The following is an 11360-nucleotide window of genomic DNA, read 5'->3' as shown; positions in this document are numbered from 1 at the left end:
AGTATCATCCTCCATTTATTCACACTATATATTGGTCTTCATAGATATCAGTGGAACCCACTCTATATCTTAAAGCAGCACACAATAGACAGAGCTCTAGCATATGAAATTTTACATGTCATGCAATCAATTTCTAGAGTCTAGAATCTAGCTAACCCCACCATTATTTGAAAGATTTAAAGTCCAAAAAGAAGAAGGAAAGATTCTAACAGTAGAAAGGATTGAGTTAAGGCAGTTTAAAGATTGAGAAACAAAAATCTTTTTGGTGTGTACCAAAAAGAGGGGAATAATAAATAGTGAAGAGTCAATGGCACCTTGAGAAAAGAGCCCAAGAAATATGAGTTTAAAACTCACAAATCAAGTTCCATTTCTGAAGAGTTTTAAGACAGCAGATAAATAAATAAACTGTTAAACAACTTTCTAGGCAGTCTATGTAGGAAAAATTTTGAAAAACAAAACGTTCTACAGAGAAGGAAACCTCGGGAAGTTAAATTTTTTTCGTATTCTTTTCTGTTTTTTACTCTCCAGGTGCAGACACTCCTTGCTTCAGTCTTTCCCTCTTCATCTTCTTTTTAGATACTGGCTTTTTCTTCTTGGGAGGGAGATTCTTCTGTGCATACAAATAAAGTGCATAGTTCCCTACGAGGAAAATCAGCAGCAACCCACCAACAAGAAGAAGTACTATTAACGCTGGATTGAATCCTTTTGCTTCAACATCATTGATCACATTTCCCTGTTCACTTGTAGAACAAACAATTAATAAACCATCATAATGAACCACAGAATCAAATTTGACGTTTCCAAGGAACAAAACCACCATCTCATAATTTTCATAAGTAATGACTAATGAATGATGATCTTTGATTATTCCTGGAATGGAGATTCACTTTTCACAAGGTTAAGTCACAATTCAACTATAACAGGATTTTACACTAGGGCATAAACCAAACTAGCTTCTCTTCATCATATTTCTCAAACCTAGATAGTTCATTTCCGATCTTAAATTAGTTCTCTACAAACTCAATAATAATTTCAAACATCCTCCAAAGTTTAGTGATTATTGCATATGTTGCAAAGCAGTTTAATCACATTTTTCCATCCAAATCGCTCGAAATTACCCAATTTGAAACGACAATTCGCCTGCAGGGTCGTCCTTCCCTAGATTTTTCCCCACATAAACAAATTCACCTCTAAAACCAAGAATTTACAAGTCCTACAATTCGTGCGCCAAACAATCAGAAGCTCAATTTTCATCCAGTACAATTTCAAACAAAATTCCAATCCATACCAGCACTCGCTAACCAAATCACCGCCCAACCAGATGAAATTAAGCTTTCAGAAAAGAAGAAAAAGACGAATCTCGACGCACACTGATCGATCCAAACAATCAAATCGAAGAAAAAAAAAATATCCGAACACGGAAACAGACATCGAATTAAAAAGGAAAAAAACACAGATCTCGTGAAATTGAACGCAAAAAGCAAGAAACTAAGGGGGGATTCGTTCGACAATCGTACCTTGCCATTGGCTGAAGCCATGATTACGACTCAGAGCCGGATAGATCGGCCGGCAAGAAGATCCTGAATATCGGCAATTGTACGGATCGGAACGGCGGCGAAGCGTTGACGGCAATGAAAATGTCAGCGAGATCCAAGAACAAAAGGGGAAGATTCATATAAATCGGCGATTTTGGTCCACCCGAGTCCTGCGCTTTCTATGGGCCGCTCTTTTCATCGTAATGGGCTCGTGTACGCTCCTTGTATTTTAATTATTTTTAGGATTTTCATATTTTAAAATTAGTTTTTAAGAGTCTTATTTTCGCTTCTGGATAGTCAAACAATGGGATGATTATTCGTGGTTTGGTGTTTTAATTTTCAGATTTTTTTCCGATCTTTAAACTTTTATATAGAATATTTTAAGCTCGTTTTGTTTTTAGGCTTTTTTCCCCTTTAAATTTATGTTTTTTTATTTTCATTTTTCTTAGTTAATATCTAAAAGAAAAATAAACTAAGCTTTATAAACAACCCTTTAATCTTTAAATTTCTTAGTTAGTTATTTATTTTTTACCAATGTTTTCAAAAATCAAACAAAATTTCTAAAATTTTAAAAAAATAGTTTTATTTTTTGAATTTAGTTGATAATTCAACTCTTTTGTTTATGAAATATGAAGTTTATTGTATGAAATTAAGAGAAAACATTTTTTTAAAAAAACAAATGGTTACCAAATAGACCATTTTTTATTAGTTTTTAAGATTTGGTTTGGTTTTTAAAAGTGCTGGTAAAAGTAAGATTACACAACATAGAATGTTACCAATTTTAAGGGTAGAAGTAGATTTTAGAAGCTTAATTTTTTAAAAAAAAAAACTACAAAAAGAAAAAAAAATAGTTGCCAAATAGGATCTTCATTTTCATAATGTATTTATTCATGTTATTTTTTTTTATATATCGATGGGATAATATTAGCTTATTGATTCATATATGAAACGATGTTACATCAATTCGAAATGAATATATTTCTTCTATTTGATAATAGTAAACAAATGCAATGATTACAAAAGAGGTATAAACAAAGTCTAAACATTATTATGCTTCGCATAAAAAATGGTCATTCCTCAATCCAAGTTTGATAAACCCGATGCAGGAAAGCGTCTTTAGCTAGCAAATGAGCAGCACAATTACCCGATAAGAAGTGAAGCGAGCAAGCCACCAAAAATTGAGGAAGTATATCATGCTTGATGGAACAAATCAAACCATCCAATTCAGAAATATCCTCCATAGAAGATGAAAGCTATTGAACCATCCATGAGCAGTCTAATTCAATCACTAAATGTCATAGAGCAACAATAGCCATGGATATTCCAATCGCTACACTCGCACCCAACTCAAAATAAGAAATTGAGGGGAGGTACTATGAAGCATAACCGATGCTAAACAAGATTACGACAAGAAACAAGTGTTCACATTGAGTTTAAACTACAAGTCAGACGTGCAAAGTCCAATTAATTTGCATTTGGTGGGTGAATTTTCAGTGCTTCGTTGCATCTTGGCACGGGCCAACCATAAACATGCAAAAATCCCCTTGCCTAGTCTGTAACTGAAAAAGGCATCTGATGGGCCTTGAACAATCGATCGTGCAGAATTTACTTAACAAATCAATGGTAAAAATCAAAATAATTACATTTTTTTTAGCTTAATAACTAATACAAAACACATTAGAGATCATTATACATTTTAAAAGATCAAAATAAAATAAATAATTTAAAAAAACAAAAACAAAAAAAACAAACAAAAAATTGGATGTGAGGATCTAAAAGCTGTGTGAAAAAGATGGATGGATTTACTTTTAGGCTGACTATATTTTGATTTTGTCTTGATTTTAATACTTGTTTTGAAAAATTCAAAACGACCTACCAAATTTTCTTTAACCCACAGATGGACTTCATCAATTCATATATATCCAAGTCCCCCAACAAACTGAAATTATTATTATTTATTTACATGATGAATAAATTATTTTAAAAAAAGAATATATGATGAATAATTTGAAATTCCTTTAATGGAGACAATATTTTCCCACTTAAGCAAGCAAGTTGCTGCATTATTCAATCACCTACTGCCACGTGGCACATATCCTAGATCAAATCCTCAACAGCCTCCACCGAGAGATTAATTAACTACTTCCTATTATTACATGTATAATCGATGAATTAATTATATATATGGATTGAAAATTCCAAGCAAAGACAAACTTTAAATATTCCACTTGCCACTATAATCAAATCAAATGAAATTCAAGAAAGATCCATGTTATCAAATTTTAAAATAGGCAATACTACAAATTAGCATGATCTCTTATCTAAAAATTGGAGGTTCAAATTCTCACAGACGTATATTGACATACATAACTCATTAACTTATATCAATTTAGACTCCAACACTTTCAATTTAATCAAATTTAACCTTACACTTAAACAAGTATTGGGACTTTTACTATTGTCTGCTCTATTTTTATTTTTATTTTATGGCAATGTGTAGGGTAAGGTAATCGAAACTCTAATTTTGAAATTAATGGTACAAGCACTTTTACCCTTCTATTCAATCTAGAGATGGAATTCCTAGATTAGGCGGGGAATGGAGGAGTGAGTGGGGAAAAAAATCCCCTGTGAGCTAAACGGGGACGGAGATGGGGAATGCATTCCCCATCTCCAACCCCGCCCCCATTAGCTTTTACATATTTATTTAGTATGGTTATCTAATATTATGTTATTATTGTTATTATATGAATATTATATTAAAATTTTAAATTTGATTATTTATTGGGAAAGATAATTAATATGTTTAAATTGAATGGTTAAATTTATATTATATATGAGAATAATTTGATTTATATTTATTTATTTCTACTAAAAAATTAATTATTTTTTAGGCCAAAATTGGAGTAATTTATCTTTAAATTCAAATTGTCATATAAAACTAACAATAAAAAAAAATTAGTGATAAAGTTAATTATTTAATTAAAATTTGCTCACATTAATGATTTAAATTAGTTGACTTTTTACACAAAAAAAAAAAAAGGTAACCGGGAAGAATTCCCCGCGGGGAACCCAATCCTCGCGGAGAATCCCGTCCCGATCCCACAGAAAATTTCACGAGGATGGGGAATGAAATGGGGAGCGGGGATGGAGAATGACATCTCCGACCTTGTCCCGTCCCGTGGACATCTCTAATTCAATCCTTGCTCATTCACTGACTAATGTTTTTCTTAAAAAACAGCGTTAAAAACTTAAAATACAATTTTGCACAAAATTAATTATACGAATGCACGAACTAACCATTGAGAATTAGTACAACACGAGTTATAATTTTAGATATTTTGCAACATCATTTAAAACATTTTAATATTAATTTTATAAATAAGAAATTTATTTAAAATAAAATCAATTTATTTCTTTTTAAAATATCAATTTAGTTTACGGATTATTGTTTTAAATGACAAAATTGCTTAAAATATTTTTAAATATAGTAAAATTTTACTGCCTATTAGTTATAGACACTGATAGACAATATATTCTGGTATATTTATAAAAAAGTTTATTTATTTTCCTATATTTGAAAACGATCATTTATTTATATAAACAAGAGCTCATCGTAGAAGGAAAAAAACGACGAGCTAATACTTTATTTGACTTCAAAATAACTTTTTCAAATATTTAAATACAAAATCAATTTAGTCTTTAAGGGTCACTTCGTCCACCAACTTAATTTCAATAGTAAGCACTATTGAAGTAGGAACATTTATCGATGAACTTTATCTCTACTTTTTACATTTATTTTGAATAACTTCATCTTCCGTTTTTAATCGAACTTTTCACAACTATCGAAAAACTTCGTCTTACAACCCTACATCCAATACAAAACTAACTCCAACATCCTTAACTGTTTATAAACATCTTCCCCAAATATGATTTATTAATCTACTTGAGAAATTTCATTCATTTTGAATTTTTATGTCATATATTACATATTAAAATTAAGTTATTAAAATTTTAAAAGTACAATTATGTTTCAAAATTTATGGATTAAATTGTTAAATTGATGAAAGTTTTTATTTATTTAAATAAAATACACATTGAAAAAGACATCATTCCTTCGCAACATTAGATTTGAATCTATGACCTCAAACATATGTTGTCAATTACGATAGACAAATAGTATTAATACTTGAAAATATCTTATACTTCTAGAATTGAAAAGCATAAATATATAAGTCCTTACCTTAGGACTTTAGGTTCAAATCTCCTTAATCTATATATTTGATTTTTTTTTTTCCTTTAAGAATTTGATTGTCCATATCTAATTCATGATAAACTGGCAAACATAATGATTATCCTAACACCTTTAACTGTATGCCATAGATTTTTAATGATGGTTAGACTCATCATTAAATAGCTTGATTAAAAGCAAAACAACACCGCGGTTAAAAGTAATTTAAGGACATTGGAGATAAAAACAATCTTTAAATTTTAACTTAACAGCCATTTCCATGAATTATTTGATTCATGTTGAGTGCTTTCATTTTTCTATCGACAAAAAGTGTTCCCTTTTCTAATCAATAAATTATCAATTTTTTTACATATATAAAGTTCTTTTAGTACAATATCAAAAGAAAAGGAAAAGAAGAAAAAGTTAGATGTGAATAATATTAAATAAAAAAAAGCAAAATATTGCGTCATTTTCAATTGTTTTCCATAATATAACAGCTGAAAATATTTTAAAATATAACATTTTACTGTATTTGTTAATAAATTAACTCATTTTTTTATTTAAAAAGAATCATTAAAAAAATCAAATTGCTACAAAGAAAAAAAAAACTCAGCATGAATATAATTTAGAAATAAAGGTACATAATTAATTAATAAGATTGATTGAGAAGGACTAATGATAAATATTGTTAAATTAAATTATTAAAAAGAAAAAGATAGTATCCATTTGAATTTTGATTCCCACCCTCCTCACACCAGCATTCATAATAAATAACCTAAAAACCTATTTATATATTTTTCAAAAGGAGGTTATTTTTGAAAGCAACAATCCACCCACAATCCCAAAAGAGGAAAATAAAATAAATAAATAAGGGAGAAAATTGGACCCCACCATCTAACTTAGAATGCTGATGCCTGGTTATTGTGTCATACATTAATTAAAAAATATTGGATAAGATTGAAAAATACAATAATTTAATTATATGTGAAAATATATGTACCGTATGAGTGGATAATGATTCAAACAATTGATGGATTTCCTCCCGTCCGATCATCCAGTGAGATTAAATCCTCGCCCTTGAAGCTGTGCTCAGACGACGAAGTGGAAATGGCGATCATGCCGTTGAGATCGGACACGCTGTCTTGTAAAGTGAGAAGCAAATGAGCGGTACTGAAGCTCGTTGACGGCTTAGACCGAGGGACGATCGGAATCTCCGAATCGCCGATTAACATTTGCACTACGCCTCTCATCGTGGGTCGGGTCATCGGATCCGGGTGAGAACAAGCCAACCCAACTAACAAAACTTTCCTCATCTCCGATTCATCAAACTCACCGCCGAGTCTTCCGTCCGCCGCCGTCAACAACCGTCCTTCCCGGTGTAAACTCCAAACCCAGTCCACCAAATTACTGTTGACACCAAATTTTCCGCCGCCTCCAACGGCGGCAGTCTCTTTCTCGATCGGCCGTCTGCCGCTAGCGACTTCGAGAACGACGGCGCCGAAGCTAAACACGTCGGTTTTTTCCGTAGCTCGTCCGGTGAGGAGATATTCCGGCGCTAAGTATCCCATTGTGCCGGCGGCGACGGTAGCGTCCGGCGATTTATCGTGCTCCACTTGTCGGGCCAATCCGAAATCGCCTAATCGGGCATTGAATCCTTCATCCAACATTATATTACTGGTTTTAACATCTCTATGAATGACTTGATTTTCACATTCTTGATGTAAATAGGCCAAAGCAGAGGCGACGCCGAGAAGGATTTTTCTCCGGTGAGGCCACGGCAGCGGCGTTCTAGCCTCGAACAGTGCTTTATCTAAACTCCCATTTGGCATTAAATCGTAAACGAGTAAAATTTCGCCTTTCTCGTGACACCATCCTTGAAGACGGACTAAATTCCGATGGCGGAGAGTTCCGATGATTGAAAGTTCAGAGAGGAATTCATTTTTGCCTTGTGTACTGTGGCTACACCGTTTCACCGCCACAATGTCGCCGGTCTCCGGCAGAATCCCTTTATAAACAGTCCCAAAAGCGCCATGGCCAATGATTCTGTTCGAATTGAAGCATTTGGTGGCGATTTTGAGCTCCTTGTAAGTGAATTCCTTAGGCATTTTGATGATTTCTGAAGCGAGGGAATCCGATTTTTTAACCTGCTTGATCTTTTTGGAATATGCCCAAATTAACCCGCCGGCGAATAATGCTAGAACAAACGCTCCCGCCGTCACAACTCCGACCACTGCACCAGCGCCTTGCTTGCAGAGCCCATTGTGGCAGGACGTTGACTTGGAGTTCTTTTGCGTGACGGAATCTGAACCCGAGGGCGGTTGCGATGGTGGCGGTGAACGAACGACATTCGCCGTTGGGTTCATCAGCGTCGTCGTTGGCGGCGGCGGAACCGACCCAGGTAGGGAATTTGAGTCGAACGACGACGTAAAGCTCCACCAGTCCACACTGTGAACTTCCGTACTCCCCTGTGTTGAACCGGAAAATCCAACGTACATAAAATCGTTCAAATACGGATCAAGATCGAGATTGAACGACATTAAAGGTTCTGTCGGTTTCAAATTCGAATAAGAAACGAAGATTTTGAAGATCCGAGCTGACCCGTCGTATTCAATCCACGAATTCACAGTATCGCCGCTTTTAAGATCAATTCCAATTCCATCAAGATCTTTAACCTCCAACGAAACCATTTCGTTCAGATCCAATCCCACATGATTCCCATTAATGTCTTTAAATTCCACATCCATTAACGTGTCGAATTCCACCGCCACGAACCCCAATCCCCTCTCGTCGGCCAGGCCCAACAACCCACCGGCGCCGCCGAGTGTTTCGGAGTCCGGGGATATTACAAACGCCAAACCACCACCGATCGACGACGGGTTGAGATTAGTAACGGAGAAGGAGAAAAATGTGGAGAAACTGGCGAGGTAATTAAACCCCGGCTGCCGGAATCTGATGGGTTTGGCGTAGAGTACTCTGCCGGAGCCAGAATTTGGAACGGCGAGGTCTCGAGTGAGCCTCACGCTCCCGTTGTTCAAGTGGGCATCGCCGAGTAGCTTTAAACTACTGAGGGCGACAGTGCCGAAGTCAAATTCGGCGGTGGCGGCGACGGTGGCGGTGAAATCGAAAATGGCGGTGTTGGAAAAGGAAAAAAGAAGTAATGTGAAGGTAATTGATATGGAAATTGGAGAGAAATTCAACATTATTGAGATTAAACTCTGTCCTTCAGACCCATCTCTCTTTTTTTTTCTTTTTTTTGGCCGGTGAAGTTGAGGAAGACGATGAACAAAATCACGGGTAAGAGAGAAAAAATGAAGAGAGAGAGAAAGAGAAGGAGAAGAAGGGAATTTTCTTTGGCTTAAAAACGGACTAAACCTGGCATGCAAACAAGGAATACTAAGAGAATCCAAAGAGAGAGTGAAGGGGACAAGTGGACTGCCGTTGCGACACGTGTCAATCCGCAACGGTAAATTTTTCATTGATAAAGCAAACTTTGTTTTCTTTTTTCTTTCTTTTCTTCGTTTCACACCTGTTACAGAGTGGACGGTTTTGTCGCACGTGCCTTGCTACAGCGCGTGACTTCCACGCTTTAACCTTTTGTGTGTGGTTAAGCACAAGGTTAAGAAGATTTATCCTTTCGTGCGTGTGTGGTTAATATTAATCACAGGGTTGAGCAGATTTATCGTTTTCGTCCCAAGTCTTGGTTGAGTTTCTATTCAGTCCTCAAATTTTTTTTTTATGTCAATTTAGTCTTCTAATTTTGAAGTAGTACAATTTTATGTTTGATTTTTTGTATTTTATTTTAATTTAGTCTCTAGTTAGAACTTAGAGCAGCTTGCAAATATAGATTTTTGGACCAAACTAATTATAAATACAGTATTAACACAAATTACAAAATGGTCAAATTTAAGTACAACCCATACAAAAAGATTAAAAAGTTCATGGAAATGTAATAAGCCCACAACCCAAATATCCTTCCCACCCATCGCATCCACAACCCAGATATCCCATCTTCTTCCACCCCTTCCAGCCAATCCAAAACGATCGACAATTGGGATCCCTCATCTAGATCTCTTCGATATTTGATCTTTTTTTTTTTTTTTTTTTTTTTTTCAATCTTCTTCAAAACTCTAGCCCAACTATATTCTATCAATAATACAATAGTAGTATCAGTGATAGAAACGATCCATGATAGACTTCATATGTTGTTCATTTTGTCATATAAATATAGAAAACTGTTGGATCGTTAGTTGAATCCATGCAAATTATATCCCTTTGTGCTTTATATTTTAAAGTTTTAAGGACTAAATTCTTGTTATTATGTAATAGGTGATCAGTGATAGATTAATGTCAATGATAGACCAATATTAGTGAAAGAAATCACAGTGACATTGCTTAAAATCAATCACAATAACTTCCTATGTAGTTCATTTTGTTATATAAAATATAGGAACTTGTTGGATCATTCGTTGAATTAGTGCAAATTATGTCCCTTTATGATTTTTATTTTAAAGTTCTAAGGACTAAACTCTTGTTATTATGTAATGGGTGATCAATAATGGATCAATGTCAATGATAAACCAATATCAGTGACAGAAAGCACAGTGACATTACTTGAAAAGACAAAATGACGTGAAGTTGAGTTTGTTGCGTTCATTTCTCATGAAGTTCATCTTATGAAGTTGACATGAAGTTGAGTTCGTTAAATTCATTTCTCATGAAGTTTGTCTCATGGAGTTACATCACAAGACGAATTTCACGATACAAAAGACATAAATGACGTGAAGTTGAGTTTATTTTCTCATGAAGTTACTTAAGAGACAAGTTTAAAAGATAGAATTTCAACCACATTTTGAATGCCACTGATACCAAAATCCAATAAGATCGATAATTGTATTGAAGAAATAGATGCATCCAATTGAATTTCCTTTAATATTAAACTCACAAAACTCTCAAAACACATAATCTCATTGACCAATATGCCTTTAGTCTCGTAATTCAAGAAAATATGTTTCTCACTACCACTATGAAACACCACTATTGCAAACTTAATCATATTTTCAAATCACTACAAGAAACACCAATTAAACTCATAACATTGATAAACTAGTAGAATAAATAGAAAACAGTATCTATCAATGATAGACCGATATCATTGGTAGACTATGATATGTATCTATCATTAGTAGACTAATATCAGTGGTAGGAAGTTCATGACTACTAATCTCAAAATCGCGCGACGAATAATGAAAAAGACGTACCTGGAAAACGCACATTAGCTCGACCAAAAAGAAGACAAATGAAGAAGAAGCGGGAGAATGAAGAGCTAAAATTGATGAAGAAGACGCTGAAGAATACAGTGTGAAGAAGACGATGAAAAAACAAATAAAAAAACGATGAAAAAGACGCTGGGAGAAGAAGGTTATTTTAGGAATTAAAAAAAAGGTAAGTCTATCTTTCCAAATATTCTATATATGCAATTGGTTGTCGGTGAATGGCAAAGACAGACTCGACTGGCTCGTTGGTGATCATGAGGATCAGATGATTATGGAAGATTGCAAGTTCATTCAAAGAGGTGGAAATGTCGGTCTACGGGAAGC

The 11360-nt window shown here is 34.3% G+C and overlaps 2 protein-coding genes across 2 annotated transcripts; both read right to left on the bottom strand.

Moving 5' to 3' along the window:
• Positions 1-336: 336 nt before the first annotated feature.
• Positions 337-1730, bottom strand: LOC120091685 (DNA-binding protein S1FA-like). The gene is made up of 2 exons (XM_039049796.2): positions 1518-1730; positions 337-733 (listed from the first exon to the last, which is right to left on the bottom strand). The coding sequence occupies exons 1-2, from the start codon at positions 1536-1538 to the stop codon at positions 518-520; spliced, it is 237 nt and encodes a 78-aa protein (XP_038905724.1). The 5' UTR covers positions 1539-1730; the 3' UTR covers positions 337-517.
• A 4928-nt stretch (positions 1731-6658) lies between these two features.
• Positions 6659-9544, bottom strand: LOC120091585 (Concanavalin A-like lectin protein kinase family protein). Its single transcript, XM_039049679.2, has one exon. The coding sequence runs from the start codon at positions 9237-9239 to the stop codon at positions 6783-6785; it is 2457 nt and encodes an 818-aa protein (XP_038905607.1). The 5' UTR covers positions 9240-9544; the 3' UTR covers positions 6659-6782.
• Positions 9545-11360: the final 1816 nt, after the last annotated feature.

This window comes from Benincasa hispida, chromosome 11 (assembly GCF_027475165.1).
Source record: "Benincasa hispida cultivar pf3 chromosome 11, pf3_genome.v1.1, whole genome shotgun sequence".
NCBI lineage: Eukaryota > Viridiplantae > Streptophyta > Magnoliopsida > Cucurbitales > Cucurbitaceae > Benincasa > Benincasa hispida.
Note: the sequence above shows the minus strand (reverse complement) of the source record. Positions and strands in the feature narration are given on the sequence as shown.

Bases quoted from the DNA above. Each gene is read 5' to 3' on its own strand.
- LOC120091685 (XM_039049796.2), bottom strand. From the start codon at position 1,538: ATGGCTTCAGCCAATGGCAAG. The intron at 734-1,517 runs GTACGATTGTCG...ACAAGTGAACAG, and splicing joins TGGCTTCAGCCAATGGCAAG to GGAAATGTGATCAATGATGT.
- LOC120091585 (XM_039049679.2), bottom strand. From the start codon at position 9,239: ATGAAAAATTTACCGTTGCGGATTGACACGTGTCGCAACGGCAGTCCA.